This window comes from Osmerus mordax, chromosome 27, assembly GCF_038355195.1.
Source record: "Osmerus mordax isolate fOsmMor3 chromosome 27, fOsmMor3.pri, whole genome shotgun sequence".
Classification (NCBI taxonomy): domain Eukaryota; kingdom Metazoa; phylum Chordata; class Actinopteri; order Osmeriformes; family Osmeridae; genus Osmerus; species Osmerus mordax.
Window position 1 is genome coordinate 6,978,128 of NC_090076.1, and position 17,871 is coordinate 6,995,998.

The 17,871-nt window shown below is 49.7% G+C and overlaps 1 protein-coding gene across 1 annotated transcript in view; it reads right to left on the bottom strand.

Annotated features, from left to right (window-relative positions):
* lrrc7 (leucine rich repeat containing 7) overlaps positions 1-17,504 on the bottom strand; it is a 28,528-nt gene extending 11,024 nt beyond the window's left edge. The window contains exons 1-16 of the mRNA XM_067230412.1: positions 17,480-17,504; positions 8,395-8,597; positions 7,125-7,242; positions 6,693-6,771; positions 5,884-5,973; positions 5,595-5,651; positions 5,324-5,387; positions 4,963-5,037; positions 4,103-4,247; positions 3,824-3,896; positions 3,263-3,280; positions 1,131-1,260; positions 891-1,006; positions 672-741; positions 301-400; positions 67-191 (exon numbers count right to left, since the gene is read on the bottom strand). Of these exons, the coding sequence (XP_067086513.1) occupies positions 67-191; positions 301-400; positions 672-741; positions 891-1,006; positions 1,131-1,260; positions 3,263-3,280; positions 3,824-3,896; positions 4,103-4,247; positions 4,963-5,037; positions 5,324-5,387; positions 5,595-5,651; positions 5,884-5,973; positions 6,693-6,771; positions 7,125-7,242; positions 8,395-8,597; positions 17,480-17,504 (1,488 nt within the window). The remainder of the gene's footprint in view (positions 1-66; positions 192-300; positions 401-671; positions 742-890; positions 1,007-1,130; positions 1,261-3,262; positions 3,281-3,823; positions 3,897-4,102; positions 4,248-4,962; positions 5,038-5,323; positions 5,388-5,594; positions 5,652-5,883; positions 5,974-6,692; positions 6,772-7,124; positions 7,243-8,394; positions 8,598-17,479) is intronic.
* Between the last annotated feature and the right edge of the window lie 367 nt (positions 17,505-17,871).

The following is a 17,871-nucleotide window of genomic DNA, read 5'->3' on the forward strand; positions in this document are numbered from 1 at the left end:
GGTGGTGGTGTAGGTGTGCGTTGTGCTCGTGTGGGTGTGTGTTGGGGTTCTGGACGAAGGAGGAACCTTGACTTTGCCAGAGTTGTCCTCCTCCTCCTTCTTCTCCTCGAACTCGAAGGCCACCGTCATCCTCTGTTGCCTCTGCTCCTCCCACAGGGTGGGGTTGAAGCTGTCTGTGTCCGACTGGTAGTCTGGAGAACACACACACACACACCGTTGCTGTGGGATCTCTCTGGGATCTCTATCCATGTGCAAACAGACACGCAGACGCGTACACGCGCGCGCGTAGCGCAGGGCTACCTTCGTCGTGTCGTGGTTGCTGGGGGAACATGTAGTTGGTGAGGACTCTCTGCTTGGTCTCTGGGTGGGCCTCAGTCTGGAGGGGGATCAGAGCCTTGGACTGGTCACACACACACACGCACACACACATATATATGCACACACATGCACACATGTACATCCAGCCCCACACGCATGTACGTCCACGCATACACACAAACACAGCTGGTTAGTGTGCATAGCTCACAGGGTTGACCTACTTTACACCAGAAGAGGCATTGTCTTCAACAATACATAATCATTTCATGATATAAGAATCATAACAGCGTCTATGTGATTGTATATAATAATATCTATACAGTAGCAGGACAGTCAATATGAAAAATGTCTACCTGATTGTCTGAGAGCCACAAAGCAGCCAGATCCTTTAGTTTGGTGAAGGTGAAAGGTAGATTCTTTAACCTGCGAGAAGGCAAAGACGAGGAGAGGAGGACGAGAGGACACGGGAGACGAGTCAAAATGGAGGTAAAACGGGTTACCCTGAAGACACGTACACAGACCGATATCTCTAGGTACATCACTGTATGGAAAGCTAGTGGAGAGAGAGGTACCTGTTGTCACTGAGGTTTAGGACTCGCAGCTTGGTCATCTGTCCTATTTCGTCGGGCAGGAACTCCAGTTTGTTGGAGCGCAGAGACATGACAGTCACATTCCTGCAGTTGCCGATCTGAAACACACCACCATACAGTTCAATGTGTATGTATGTGTGTTGTGTGTGAGTGTAAAAGTGTGAGTGTTTGTGTGCGTGTTTATGCATGTATGTGTGTGTGTGTGTGTGTCTGGAGACCTACCTCCCTGGGCAGCTCTGTGAGGAAGTTCTCATCAGCAGCGAAGGTCCTGAGGTTGGTCAGGTAGCCGATGGTTGGAGGCAGAGACTCCAGCTCGTTACAGCTGCAGTCAAACTCCTCCAGCAGGGACAGACTGTGGGCAGAGCTGCATTCAGACGCGCCTCAACTACCGTCACACTAACCTCAATAAACTGTTGTTCAAATATATGAACTACCATCACACTAACCTCAATAAACTATAGTTCAAATATATCAACTACCATCACACTTTCAAATGGATCAACTGCCCTCGACGGACTTGTTTAAAATACCATCAGATAATACAATGTAAAAAGGCTATATACTCCATATATACCATCAGACTATATCAACTACCATCAAACTACCACAAATATCAACTAAATATCAACTACAAACCATCCCACTTATATAAGCTACCATCAGATATACCATCAGACTATATCAACTACCATGAAAATAATAATAAACCGCCATCAAACTACCACAGTCAAACTATCCCAGTCATTCTTTATAAACTACCATCAGATTATTACATTTACATTTAGCAGATGCTCTTATCCAGAGCGATTTACAGTAATTACAGGGACATACCCCCCGAGGCAAGTAGGGTGAAGTGCCTTGCCCAAGGACACAACGTAATTTGGCATGGCCAGGAATCGAACTGGCGACCTTCTGATTACTAGCCCGCTTCCCTAACCGCTCAGCCACCTGACTCACCTGACTAGATTCAACTATCATCAGATTATATCAACTATCATCAGGTTATATCAACTATCATTAGATTATATCAAATATCATCAGATTATATCAACTATCATCAGGTTATATCAAATATCATCAGATTATATCAACTATCATCAGGTTATATCAACTATCATCAGGTTATATCAACTATCATCAGATTATATCAACTATCATCAGATTATATCAACTATCATCATATTATATCAACTATCATCAGGTTATATCAATTATCAGGATGAGGCTATGGGGACCAGTGGACATGATGGATCAGGGATGATGGTTACTGACCAGTTTCAACCGGTCCAAGATCAATTTAGACTACTGACCTACTGAAGCCACACCTCCCGTCCTCTGACACAAGTCAATCACTGGTCCTGAGAGACAGTGATAGGCAGTTTCCTAGCTGACCTGAAGTCGTGGACTACTTGGATGAATCTGACTCGCATGTTGTCTCAGATGGAGGATGGGGATGACGTTATAGAAATACTGACAGTACGCCACTTCAACACAACTTTTCAAAAGCCAATCATAACTTCGACTCTAACATACAGTATATCTTAACCTAAAACGTACACATGACATTCTTAAACTTTAACTTACAAATCTTAAACTAGTTTTAGTAGGCCTTAGGAGGCAGAGTGTTTACTGAGTCAAACAATATCCCCCTGACTCTCTTTGTGTCTGTCAAGCTCTCTCTCTCTCTCTCTCTCTCTCTCTCTCTCTCTCTCTCTCTCTCTCTCTCTCTCTCTCTCTCTCTCTCTCTCTCTCTCTCTCTCTCTCTCTCTCACTCTTTCACTCTTTCTTGATATAGTGTGGTGCAGGAGGAAGGGGAGGGGTGGGGAGGGGAGGAGAGGAGAGGAGAGGAGAGGAGAGGAGAGGAGAGGAGAGGAGAGGGGAGGGGAGGGGAGGGGTGATCCATGTCAGGGGTATTGCTGGTGGTGGGAGGCCATCAGTAGAACATTAGAACACTATTAGTGGAACGTTCCTCCCAGGAGCCTGGCCAGCTGGTTCTCCAGACGGCAGTCCAGGGGGTCGCTGTCTGCGTGTGTCTGTGTGTGTGTGTTTGTGTGTGTTTGTGTGTGTGAGTGTGTGTGCATGTGTGTATCTCTGTCTGTGTGTGTGTGGGTACGTGTGTGTATCTATGTCTGTCTGTGTGTGTGTGTGTGTGTGTGTGTGTGTGTGTGTGTGTGTGTGTGTGTGTGTGTGTGTGTGTGTGTGTGTGTGTGTGTGTGTGTGTGTATCTCTGTCTGTGTGTGTGCGGGCATGTGTGCGTCTGTGTGCGCCTGCTGTTTGACTCAATAAACACACTGCAGCCTTTGTGGACAGAATACAGAAAGGAGGAACGCAGGGATTGGCTGCCGGCTACTTACCCTAGTTTGGCTCGTCCACTAAGAGCCCATTTTAGATGCATGTGTAATAAACATAACACACAAAACCAACCAATGACAAACCAAGAAGAAAGGGTGCACAGGAAACAGTTTCTCAGGATTGGTGGTGGGTTGGGCTATGAGCATGATAAGGATGAGTGACAGATGGGCAGGTGACAACCCTCAGCTAGTACACTAACACCCACAGTGTATACAAGTGTACTACATCACTAGTGCGCTACTCTACTAGATTACTACTGTACTAGATTACTATTGAACTAGTGTGTTGCATTACTAATATACCAGTGTCCGAGTTTACTAATGTACTGTACCAGTGAACTCAATTACTAATTTTCCTAGTTGTACTAGAGTGCTAGCCTTGTAAGGAAGTGTGTGTACTAGAGTGCTAGCCTTGTAAGGAAGAGTGTGTACTAGATTGCTAGTGTACTAGCTCAGCAAGGTAGAAAAAGCATGTGTACTAGATGTGTACCAGACACTACACTAGTGTGCAATTGAGTAGGCCTGCATAGGTGAACATTGGCACTTGGCTGCCAGTGTACTCACCTCCCGATGGTGTTAGGCAGTGAGGTGAGCTGGTTGTCGTCCACTTTGAGAGTGGTGAGCTTCTTCAACATTCCTGCAAGCACAAACCAGGACGCAGGTCAGGAGACGGGCCTAGCACAGACATCTGAGCTGGGAGCCCTGGTTCGCCCAGACCCGGGGGGTCACCACCCTGCCCCCAGGGTGGAGAGGCTGGGAGGTGAAGAGGCTGTAAGAGGCCAGGGCTGGGCTGGGGCTGGGAGGTATAGAGGCTGTAGAGGTCAAAGGGGGTTCCAGTCGTACCTATCGAGTCCGGAAGGTGCTGCAGCATGTTGGAGGAGAGCAGAAGGTCTTCCAGAGACTCGCAGCCTGAGACGTCTGTGTCCAGACTCTCGATCCGGTTCTTAGCCAGGTCCAGGTAGCGTAACTGCCTCAGCTTGCCCAGGGACTGCAGACACACAGGAGCGGGTTAAATCATACTGTACTGTTCACATGACACTACAGTACATTACAGTAACCTACAGTACACTACAGTACACACTAAATTACAGTAACCTACTGTACACTACTGTTCACATGACACTACAGTACATTACAGTAACCTACAGTACACTACAGTACACACTAAATTACAGTAACCTACTGTACACTACAGTACACACTACACTACAGTACATTACAGTAACCTACAGTACACTACAGTACACACTAAATTACAGTAACCTACTGTACACTACTGTACACAGTAGACTACAGTACATTACAGTAACCTACAGTAGACTAACAGTACACTAACAGTACACACTACATTACAGTAACCTACTGTACACTACAGTACACACTACACTACAGTACATTACAGTAACCTACTATACACTACAGTACACACTACACTACAGTACACTACAGTAACCTACTGTACACTACAGTACACACTACACTACAGTACACGACAGTAACCTACTGTACACTACAGTACACACTACACTACTATACCCCAGTTATGGATTGGAGAGACTAGTTCGACAGACTAGTTAACCTACCCCAGGTATGGACTGGAGAGACTAGTCAGGGAGACTAGTTCGACAGACTAGTTAACCTACCCCAGGTATGGACTGGAGAGACTAGTCAGGGAGACTAGTTCGACAGACTAGTTAACCTACCCCAGGTATGGACTGGAGAGAGTTGTTGTCCAGCCACAGTTCCTTCAGGTTGTGAATCTGCTCCAAGACCTCTGGCTGAGAACACACACATACATTTACATTTAGTCATTTTACATACACATACACATACATAAGTTGCACAGTGCTTTTAAATATAAAAATCACTTCGATTCTGTCACTATCAATAGTTATGCAAAACAACCTTTCTTGGCGTGACAAACCATATGTAAAGCTCTGCCAACTCTGCCAACATTCACAAGGTTGGTTGTGTGTGTCTGTGTGCGTGCGTGCGTGTGTGTATCTACGTGTGTGTATGTGTGTGTGTGTTTGTGTGTGTTTGTGTGTGAGTGTGTTCTCTCACCATCTCTGAAAACTCGTTGCTCCCCAAATCTAGCCGTTCCAGTTGAGACAGTCTGTGGATGGACCTGTACAGCACACACACACACACACACGAACACACACACACGAACACACACACACACACACACACAAGCAGATGCACACACACACCCACACATAAGCAGATGCAAACACATAGCATCAGTAGATGTTACCATCAGCAGATAGATGGTTATCATCTCTTCATAATTGAAGCACACTGTGTGTGTGGGGGGGGGGGGGGGGAGACTCACTTTGGCATTGTCTTCAGGTGGTTCTCTCGTAGCTCCAGGATCCGTAGTTTGGACAGTCTGGGAGGAGGATGAAGACAAACAGACGTGCGTGTGCACACACACACATATGTGTGTGTGGGGGGGGGGGGGGTAGGTTAGCATGAGGGGAAGTCCGTCTACCTATCATCTAACCAGCAACATGCACACAGACGCAACACACAAAGGCACAGAGCGCACACACACACACGGGCGCACACACACACGCGTACGTCATGCCACAACGCAAGGAGGACACGCGCCACCTGCTCACCTTCCAAAGTTAGCGGGAAGATACTCCAGGAAGGCATCGTTCAAGAAGAGCTGAGTCAGGTTGAGGAGCTGGGTGAAACCATCTGGAAGTCTGGAGGGGGGGAGGGGGGCAGGGAGAGAGGGAGAGAGGGAGTGAGGGAGACGGAAGACGGGAGAGAAGGAAAGGGGAGGAGAGGTAGAGAGAGGGAGGGAGAGGGAAGGGGGAAAAGGGGGGGGGGGAGAGACAAACAGAGAGGGGGAAAGATAGATGGTAAGAGCGAGGGGGGAAAAGAGGGGGAGCGAGAGGGAAAAAACGAGAGGGAGTGAGAGAGAGGGTTAGTTGCTGGTTAGTACATTTGGGAAGTCATCCGTTAGCTAGTCAAGTACCTAGTTAACTGGATCGCAAAGAGTAGATTGAGCTGACCAATCCCAGAAATCAAAGCTATTAACAAGCAATAGGTCAAGACAGAAGCAGACATTGCTCATGTGTCACGTGAGATCTCTCCTCCACCCAACCCTTCTACTAGCACCAGCAGGAAGTTAGGTAGTAACTTAGTTAGTTGCTATGACAGCGGTGATGTCTGGGGGTTGGCCAGTTCCCATGACAACCCCCTGGGTAAGATGGGTCCTGTCAGAATGAGAGGAGCCAGCGTTAGCATGCCAAACACACGCACGCGCACACACACACACACACACACTCACCCACCTGACTGTAAAGTTAAAGTAGGATTCCCCCACACATCCTCACTACCAGGCCAATCCCTGTGCAGTGTGTGTGTGTGTGTGTGTGTGCGTGTGTGTGTGTGTGTGTGTGTGTGTGTGTGGTCTTACTTGGCGATGGGGTTGACACTGGCCTCCACCACAGACAGGCATTTACAACACTTGATGTTGTCTGGAAACTCTTGGATACCTGAAGAATGGGAAGAACAGGCAGTAAGAAAAACAGGCAGTCAGCCACCATACTAGTCAATAAGCCAGCCAGCCAGCTCCAATGCCAGTCAGCCACCATCCCAGCCAGCCAGCCAGTCATTCACCATCTCAGCCAGCCAGCCAGTCATTCACCATCTCAGCCAGCCAGCCAGTCATTCACCATCTCAGCCAGCCAGCCAGTCATTCACCATCTCAGCCAGCCAGTCATTCACCATCCCAGTCAGCCAGTCAGCCAGTCTGTGTGTGTGTGTGTGTGTGTGTGTGTGTGTGTGTGTGTGTGTGTGTGTGTGTGTGTGTGTGTGTGTGTGGGTGTGTGCGAGCGAGTGAGCGTACCGTTTTTACTGATGTCCAGCTCCTTGAGGTTGACCAGGCTGGCGATGGTGGTGGGCAGGTTTGACAGGTCATTGTCGGGCATGCTCAGTTTCTTCAAAGCCTGACAGTTAAACAGTTGCTATGGAGACACAGAGGCGACGGAAATTCCATAGTTATTGATGAAGGTCTTAAGTGTAGTTGTGTTATTACATAACACTGGGGCTTCATCTGTGTGTGTTTGTGTGTGTGTACACTGCTTAATGTTGGAGAAAACAATTGCGATGAGTCTTAAATAATGCACAAAGGATTCCATTCATTTATGAATGAGCCGGAACAAAAAACAAGCTCTGCTTCCCCTGATGAAGCCGGGTCAGGACACAACATCATTCTTCTAGAACACCCCGAGAACAAAACAAGAGCGCAGCCAGAACACACAGAGAACAATACAAGAGCACAGCTCTAACTCACAGAGAACAAAACTAAAACACAGCTAGCACACAACTTGAAAAATACTACAACACTGCTAGAAAAACTAGTGGCACATGTGAACAGAGCTAGAACACAGCTGGAGCCTTGTTTTGTATAACAAGGCTGGGACAAAGCTAAAACCGTACCATAAGGCCTGAACACTGTCAGAATTAGAAGCACACACACACAAACACTTTCAGAATGCATCTGGAACATGTGTAGAACCGTTGCTTTTAGGAGATTCCATTAGGGAGAGAAAGCACAGGCCTGAGGGGAGAGGATGGGGAGAGGGATGTACCGGCCTACATCTCGGTTCTTACACTTACACACACTTACACACACTTACACACACTCTACGCATCAACACAGAGCCACTTACCCTGCCACTCTGAAATTCACTACCCTTACATAAAACCCACTGAATGGGTGTTACTTAATTCTAGTATGATACACACACTCTCTCTCTCTCTCTCTCTCTCTCTCTCTCACACACACACACACACAACCTGTTATTAACCCTCCCAGGTGACATGGCGCTCTGTAGCTGGCCTTCACGGTCACGGCCCAGATGACAGACGGTCACCCCCTCTCTCTCTCTTTCTCTCGCCCTCTCTCTTTCTATCTCCCCCCCCCGTCTCTCTTTACAACTCTCTCTCTCTCTGTTTCTTTCTCGTACACTTTTCATCTCTTGATAGACAGGCAGCCAGACAGGTAGACAGACAGACAGACAGGTAGACAGACAGACAGACAGACAGGTAGACAGACAGACAGGCAGACAGGTAAACAGGTAGACAGGTAGACAGATGGACAGGCAGACAGAGACCTTGGGCAGCTCCTCTATCTGGTTGGCGTCCAGATAGAGCTCCTCCAGGGTACGCTCGAAGCTGAAGATCTCCTTGGGCACCTGCTGCAGACTGCAGTGGGAGTAATCCAGCACGGAGATCACCTCCTCCTCGCCACGGAAACATCTGCACGGCACCAGCCGCCCAATCAGCTTCCTCTTGGTGGTCATCTCCAGACACTGCACTGTGGGGGGGAGGAGGACGGGGAGGACGGGGGGGGTGAGTTATTTTTGATCATCGGAATGAGACACCCACAATGCATTGCGTTCATCTGGCCTATTTGTTTCACGAGACAGGTGTACAGTCCAGCAGAACACTAGAACTCTCGTCGCTCTATCCCCCCCTCCTCTTCTCTCTTCCTCCTCTCCTCATCGGCATACCTCCCCTCCTCTCCTCTTGTACTCTCCTCCTCACCTCTCCTTTCTCCCTCCTCCTCTCCTCTTCTCAACTACACTTCTGCTCCTCTCCTCGTCTCATCCTCACCTCTCTCTCCTCCCTTGCCTCCTCTAGTCCTCTACGACTTTTCTCCTCTCCTCTCCTCTTCTCCGGTTTCATATCATCTCTGTTTACATCCTATCTTTAGAGCCAAGGGGACAGGTGAACTGGGTCCAGGCAGGCTGGACGTGAGTGTGTGAGTGTGTGTGTGTTTGAGTTTGTGTGTGTGTGTGAGTGTGTGTGTGTGAGTGTGTGAGTGTGTGAGTGTGTGAGTGTGTGTGTGTGAGTGTGTGTGTGTGTGTGTGTGTGTGAGTGTGTGTGTGTGAGTGTGTGTGTGTGTGTGTGTGTGTGTGTGTGTGTGTGTGTGTGTGTGTGTGTGAGTGTGTGTGTGTGTGTGCTGGGGTACAGGTGAGTATGGCGCAGGCATGACAGCAGCTGGGTTGCACACACCTCCCTCGCCAGCCAGCAGTGACCACACACAGAGAAAGCTGAGGCCACAACACAGGAGGTGTGGCTGGCAGGAGTGGGGGGGGTGGGGGGGGGGTTGAGGTGAGGACAGCAGGGGCGGAGGTGGTGGGGGAGGTGAGTACAGCGGAGAGGAGGTGGAGGAAGTGAGGATGGCAGGGGGAGGAAAGGTACAGAGAGAGGAGGAGGAGGACAGGATGGGGGAGGATGGAGTGGGAAGTATCAGTGAGGTCATATTCGACTGGGGTTTCAATCCGTCCCGGTTCAAACACAAAGGAGGTGTGTGTCTGCTGGTCACGCAGACTGTACTTGTGAGTATCTCGGCCATAAAGACATGGATCATGGAGACGGGAAGGCGGGAGCATTGCGACAGGAAGTCAGTCATGTGGAGGCAGGAAGAGAGCAGCGTGGAGATTGGAAATCAGTAGCGCGCGGACAGGAAGTCGGTAACAGGAACACGGGAAGACGACAGCATGGAGGCAGGAAGTCAGAAGGGTGAAGCCAGCAGCGAAGAGGAGGACGCCAGTGGACGGGCTGGGAGAGAGGGTTCTGCTCGGGCTGCCATGGAAACAGCCTGACGCACGAACAGACTGCAGAGACTCCCTGTTCTGCAACGCAGTCTGGAGAGGCAGAGTCTCACTCTACCCCTGCCTCTCGATCTGTACCTCTCTCTTCCTGTATCTCTCCATCTGTACCCCTCTCTCTCTACCTGTGCCTCTCTCTCTTTCTGTGCCTCTCTCTTATCTCTGTTCCTCTCTCTCTACCTCTCCCCAACTCTTTCTCTCTGCAAATGTATCTCTATCTTTCTACCTCTGTGTCTTTCTACCTCTGTGTCTGTGTCTCTCGGTCTTCCTATCTCTCTTTACACCTCTCTATCTGTGCCTCCATCTCCAACCATACCTCCTCTCTTACTCCCACCTCTATCTCCACATCTATCTCTGTCCACTTAATAATATCTATCTGTATCTCTCTGTCTTCTCAACGATATCTCCAATTTCAGCATCGCTACTGTCTACATTCTTTCCAATGCACTTCCCCTCTCTCTCTCTCTCTCTCTCTCCCTCCAAATTTACATCCCGGCCTGGATTAACATTTTGCCTATACATCCCTCTAATTGGCATTTCTGTCTGCACATGCAGCGCTCTCGGGCTCTGCTACTGTATATAGATCCAGAGTCAGGCCACGAGTAGATGCAGAGCGCGAGAGAGAAGGGGGAGGGGGAGAGAAAGGGGGAGAGTGAGAGAGTGGGGGGGAGGGGGGGAGAAAGTGAGAGGGGGGAGAGAGAAAGAGGGAAAAAGTAGAGGGAGCGAGAGAGAGAGACAGAGAGAGAGAGAGAGAGAGAGAGAGAGAGAGAGAGAGAGACTGAGGGAGAGACTGAGGGAGAGAGAAGGAGGAGGGGGAGAGAAAGGGGGAGAGTGAGAGAGTGGGGGAGAAAGTGAGAGGGGGGAGAGAGAAAGAGGGAAAAAAGAGGGAGAGAGAGCGAGAGAGAGCGAGCGAGAGCGAGAGAGATAGAGGGAGAGAGAGAGAAAGGGAGAGAGAGAAAGGGAGGGGGTAAGACGGAGAGAAAGGGAGAGACGGAGAAAAAAAGAGGTCTGTAAAGAGAGAGGAACGGGTATTAGAGTAATCTGCATTAGAGGGCACCGGATTCCCACAGCTCCAGTCTCTCAGTCACACCCTGCAACGTCCATGGAGGGGTACGACTCCTGGGCAACCGTCTCTGACGGTCACACAACGAGATTTCACGCAAACCTTTTCTTCCATCGATCGGCCAATCGATACTGCATACGTTCAGGTGCCCGGTGGAATAAGAAGTGGTGAATCCTGACCTGGCGCATGTATTTAACCGTTTGCCACGGAATGCAATTATGAAACCAAAAATTCAAAAAAGGGATCAAACGTTGGAGAGGACGGCTGGTCGCCGTGGGAGACGCTCGGTCGTGGATGATAGCAGATTACTGGGGTGAGGGGGAGAGCCAGGCTTAGAGTATGGAAGCCCTCAGAGGAGCCGGCGTTAGCGAGCTTTCTGCCGTCAGACGGAACCCCTCATCCCTCCCTCCGCAGCAGAGAACACACACAACAAGGTTGGAACTACAGGTTTGGACCTCTATCTAAAAAAAGAAAGAAAAAACACTTCACGCAATCTTTTATTTAAATATGGCCGTGCTCCAGATCTAAAAAATGTCCCAGTGCTATGACTTGCGTCTGTGATTGTACCTCAGGAAAATTCCGGAATTTTTCTTTGCATCATGGACCTGTACTCATTCCAGTCTTCCGATCACAGCTACACGTTCTGACGCACAGTAATGCCTACACCAGGCGTCTTTATACTGGAGATACATAGAGATGAGGTTCAAGAGAACACAGCCCACTCCATAACTCTTTCCCATATGCCAACAGTATGACAGAATACAATACACAACCGTATGAGAGTATACAATACACAACTGATAATCTTCCTGTCATCTTCATGTGTCAGTGTATTACCATCCTCCCCCTCTCCACCTTCCATTTCCCTCTCTTTACCTCCCATCCTCCCCCTCTCCACCTCCCATCTCCCTCTTTTTGCCTTCCATCTCCCCCTCTCCACCTCCCATCTCCCTCTCTCTACCTCCCATCTCCCCCTCTCCACCTCCCATCTCCCCCTCTCCACCTCCCATATCCCTCTCTCTACCTTCCATCTCCCCTTCTGCTCCCTCTGCTCCTCTACCTTCTTTTCAGGCTCCAAACAGGTTCCACGCAGGTTCCACACGGGTTAACAGGTTTCCTTGCATGGGATCTGCTGTGTTCTGGCTACCCAGAGCTCCCAGGTGTCTGCTTAAATGAATCAAATGTAATTGTGATGTAAATATGACTCATGTGTTGACTGCCAGCTTTACGGGGGCTGATGACGTCTGAGGAACAGGAGGCGCGTTCCCTCGCTGGAACCACAGTATGGAGAACATCTGGAGGACCCATCGGTTCTCATGACGACAGAAGCAAGTAGCTCCTCAGGTGTTCCCGCTCGTTGGGAACACTGACGTCTTTCATCACACAGGTCGAGACACGGCGCTGTAGACAGGTGTCAGACTACACCGTGAGGGAGTCGATCGGAATCGGTTGGACTTCGAAATCCGTTGGGGCCTCTGAATCAGTTGTTGTCTGAATCAGCTGAGGTTATTGTCAGCTAGGGTCCGAATCAGTCGGAGTCTGAATCAGTTGGGAGTCAAAATGGGACAATTGACGTCATTTAGTCGGAGCAGATTGCGCACAGCAAGACAAGATTCCAGGAGCCTCCTAGGCTCTGAAAACCTGCCACGCAGGAAGAGAAGACAGAGTAAGTTCTCTCATGTCCTCAGCTCTACATTACACTCTAGATCTCCGTGGCAACATATTGGAGAGCGTGTGGGAGTTTACAGCCAGGAACATCTTGTTCTTATGAAGTCACTCATTCATTATACAGGAAAGCAGGAAAGCTAGCTGGTTAGCTGGCTAACTTTCTTAGTAATTGACAGGGAGAAGGTATAGATGGTAGCTGGCAAACTGGCTAACTGACAGGGCATTGGTAGGGCAGCGAGCCAGCCAGCGAGATCGCAACGAGCAGAGAAGATGGCCAGGATGCTAACTGGCTACATATAGCTCATTTGATGAGGAATACAGTGAGACAAGCACATGCTTACACACCTCGACACAGACACTCATACAGTCCAGCCAACATCGTCACTGCTGTTAGGGACCAGCTTCACCTCTGCTACTGGAGACCAGCCTCACCACTGCAATCAGAGGCTAGCCTCATCCCTGTTAGGAAGGGCAGTTCCGTCCCTTATTAGAGGCTAGCAATAGGCTGATAATAGATCCCAGAATCATCAGTTAGAGGCTAGCCTCATCACAAGTAGAGGCCAGCCTCAGAACCGCAATTAGAGCCCATCCACACCAGTACTTTTCTTCTGTCAGCCTCAGATGCATGGCCCAGTTCTCCCTGCCATGCCGCAGAGCAGGAGGCAAAGAAGGAGAGGGGGCGGGATGGGACTATCCTCTCTCTCTCTCTCCCTATCTCACTCTCTCTCTCCCTCTCTCTCTCTCTCTCCCTCTCTCCCTCTATCTCTCTCTCCCTCCTCCTCCCTCTTTCTGGATTCATAGAAAGAAGCTGTTCTGTACCTAATTCAGCCTCCTTGTTCAGCCAAAAGGAACTGGAACAGCTCCACCAACCAAAGAGGTCAGGACCAGAGACCAGCCCCCCCAGACTGGAGCAGCAGCCTATCATATACTGTATATCACCCTATGCGAAGGATGAGACACGTCAACCGATTACCCACGAGCCTTTGCGTATTTCTTGAAATTCCGAACGTCCGTGTTTGATGACGTTGTTGTCTCAGTCTGGATATATTCATCCTGGTCTCAGACTGCTGACGGTGGCCAACGCGTTAGCGCTAGTCCCATGAGATCCAAACTTTGTCGTCTGTTATATTCAACCTGGGCTTCACCAGGCAACAGCAACACCAGGGTTCTACCTGAAGGCTACCAGGAGAGGGAAAGGGTCTTTGGGGAGCAACAGAGGTCTGTTAGCTGTTAGTCTGCAAGGACAAAGTCTTAACAGTACACTCTTAACTTCAGCTTTACAGGTACATAAAGTAAGTAGCTCAGTGGTAGTGCTTTACCACTGAATGAAGACATTGTTACCGGTTTGCTAGCGTGTGGTGCTTTGCAGTGAGATTAGTGCTGGTGCCAACTAGAACTGGTACATGTGGTGATCTGGACAAGGAAGGGTTTTTTTTTGGTGCGTGTGTTGAGTCAGAGTGGTGATTGGTTGTTGGTGCTGTATTTTAGGTCACCTTGACATACGAGTCCCAGCAGCCTTAGCTGCGCTTGGAGAAGGAGGGGAGAAGAAGGGGGAGGAGAGGGCAGGTAAGGCTGAATGAACAAGGGGAGGAGGGGGAGGAACGGAAGGAAGGAGAAGAGGAACGGGATGAGGGCAGAAGGGGAGGCAAGGCGGGGAGGAATGGGGGAATGGATATAGCCAGAAGCAGGAACAGCAGGTCTACTCTGAAAAGAGAGGAAGTGGATGCGTCGGCTTGACTACCTCACTGTCCCAGACCTAGCAACTCACCCCCCGTTTTCAGAACCTGGCAACCCACCCCCATTTTCTCCTGAACCTGGCAACCTTCCTAAAACCGTCCATGGGCCATGTTCCTGACGGCCTGTCTGTCAGCAGTAAGTGGAGGCCATTGCTACACACTGTACTTCAGCAATTGAGATGTTATTGTTGCACTGTAGTTTTCTGTAGTATTATTTTTTGTTCACTGTGCCGGGCAGCTGAGATGTGGTTACTGTGCGATGTCAGAGTCACCTTCCTGTGACTCTGACCACCAAACACTGTAAGAACTATGCACTCCTGATCCTTGATTTTCCCCTTTACGTTCCGCATGCGTTATCCGAAGGTCTGCCAAATTCGATAAAAGGTCAAATGTAAATGTAATCCACCTGCACCACTGTGGGGGTGACACTGGGACAAATCCACAGGACGGCCACGGCGACGCTCCCTCCCGTTGGGTGCAGGAGGACAGGAGCCGGTCGATCACGAGAGGAACTCGGCTCACCCTGGGGCCCTTTGCCAAAAGAGCAGCGTCGCTGCCGCCCTCGAACAAAACAAAAACCTCAGACAGACAGGCTTTGGTGCGTCCTAGCAACAGACTGTCACCTTCACCTGCCTGACTGTCCACCTTCACACAGAGCCATGCTGAGTCCTGGAACCGTCTTCATCCATCGTCCTTTCCTCCCCCCCTCCTCTCTCTCTCTCTTTCTCTCTCTCTCTCTCTCTCTCTCTCTCTTTACCTCTCCCTCCTGCCTGTGTAGCCTGTGCCAGCAGAGGGTTGTGCCAAACTCTTTGTCTTGACATCCCCTCTCTCTTTCTTTCTCTCTTTCTCTTGCTCTCTCTAAAGTTCTTTCTCTCTTTCTAACATTCTGTGGGGCGTGTGTCTATGTTAGCATGTTATAGGCATGTTGTAGGTCAGGCCTAGCAAGTGGAGAGAGTCAGCATTAACAGTGTTCCAGGTGGATCCGTCCCGGCTCAGTATAAAGCTGGCGGAACACCGTCAGGACCAACAGAGACTGTTCATCTCTCTGAGCCAAACAGATTACCATGGAACCAACCCTCAGGCCTCGACGCTATGCCAACGGTCACCATGGCGACCGGAGAGAATCCGCAACGATGAAGCAGGTAAGGATTCTAGAATGTCCATCTGTATAATACCAGTCCATGCCAGTTCCCTAATAGGTAAAACAAGGATGATAGGGATGGATGGATGAATGGAGGGATCTAGAGCAATATTGTAGAGTTGTATATATAACCTGGTAGAGGAAATGACTGATAGAGGGATGGAGGGAGATAAGGAAAGACAGATGAATGGATGGATGGATGGAGGGATGGAGGGATGGACAGATGGAGGGAGGGAGAGGGCTGCATGTGACCTACTGTATGTACTATGCTGAATTACGCAGCTGGAATGTAAACTATTCTGCCATGAAAACGCCCAGTCAGCATTCTACATAGATCCTGCCTCCACAAGGACTTTCAACTTGCAACGGCTGGTCCTCCCCTCATCCAACGAACCTCTCTGATACCCTGTCTGTCTTCCTGTCTTCCCACCTGTCTCTCTACTCACCTGTCTGTCAGCCCGTCAGTCTGTCAGCCTGTCTATTCGTCACTGTCTCCCTCCTATACCTCCCCATGTCCATCTCTCTCCATCCACGGTTGGTTTTGTCGGGTCGTGTGTTGGTGACAGCTCTCGGACGCCCTCCCCGGCTCACCGTCACGTAGCATGAGTACAAATACCAGGCTGTGTTCCCTCACAGAGATGAGCTGGACTGGAGAGCAGCTAAGGCTCTAATGGGTGCCTTAGGGGAGGATGTCTCTGTCCCTCCTCGGTCCCTCTCTCTCTCGTCCTTTCTCTCTTTCAGTCTCTCCCTCTCTCTCCCTCTCTCTCTCTCTCTCTCTCTCTCTCCCTCTCAACCCCTCTCTATCTCTCTCTCTTGAGTCCTTCATCTTCAGTCTCTCTCTCTCTCTTGAGTCCTTTCTCTTCCAGTCTCTATCTCTCTCTCTCTCTCTCTCTTGAGTCCTTTGTCTCTTTCAGTCTCTCCCTCTCTCTCTCTCTGAGTGAACGGTCCTTTCAGACAGAGCAAGACAGCGGGTCAGGATGGACGTACAGCCATACACGGCTCAGCAAAGCCTGGCAATAATTACACACACACACACATCACACACACATCACACACACATCACAGCCTGTTTCCTACATGGATCACATGCACACACAAAGACGCCCACATGCCCGCACATGCCTGTAAACGCACGCCCGTGCGCTGCTTGTCTCACACTGTCAGACACACGCACATACAGTCTGTACGCACACACACATTCACCGCCAACACTGAGGTCTGAATACCAATAGGGCCTGTAGACATGGAGGTGACATGCAGATGATGGGTGACATGGAGGTGACAACAGGTGACATGAGCATAGAGGACGGCTTAACCCCACCAGCTCCTGACAGGGAACCCTGTCCCAGGGAACACACAAGCAGAGCTGCTGGACTCCACCACACCGTCAATGGAACAACCGACAGCAAACTGACTTTTCCATCGGTCGGAAATCAAACAGATGTGAAGCCAAAAGCCAAGTACATTCCCATCACAAGGTCCAGGAGGAAGTTGCCATGGCATCATCATGACGTCATTCCAAACCACCTACGCTAACAGGTATGCCATTACGTTGGAACCAACAACCACACGAACTCTTCCCTCACCTGTAAAACAAGGTCCTTGTTTTTCTTATAGTTTAACGCTCCACCCCTTTATACAGTCACACACAACCATGAATAACAGTGGAACCAAACGGCCAAAGGGCTCATGTCAGGCTGCGTGCTACCGGGATGCGGGGCAGAGAGAGAGATGCGGTTGTTAGCGCGTCCTAGGATCTCTATCTCTGTTTCTTGTCTGCCCTATACAGTCACGGATGAGCTCGTTTCTAAATACGGGTGGGCGTTAGACGGCCTGTAAAGCGCGAGGCAGCCACATTTAGACTATTAACAGTTTTTGGAGAAACCGAATATCAGACATTACAGCACTGACAATGAGTAGTCTATTTCAATTGCATTTTGTCCCGTTGTTCATGATGATGAAAGTGTCACTTACGTTGAAGGCTCGAGTAATTGTCCATTTGGCAGCTCAATGTAAAGTATCTTAGTCCGGTTGTAAATCCTGTCGCGGGCCGGAGCCGTCGGTAAAGGGGAGCGCGGAGGAGAAGATTTAAGCAGCATCACAGCAGCGCGCGATTTGTCTCCCGGAGGCAGCGTCTGCACGGGTCCCTATCATAATGGAACCCCCGAGCAGCCGCGTGCTGACGACCAAGGCCAGATCAAAGATTAAAAGTCGTACGGTAAAACCCTACTACACGGTATTACCGAAGATGCTGTCGGTGTCAGTGTAAACTATATGAACTCCACACCATTGCTTAGCTAGCCTGTATCCGGGGCTTCAAGATCATGACTAAATATTCAAGACGCTGTCAAGTCCGGTTACTGAGA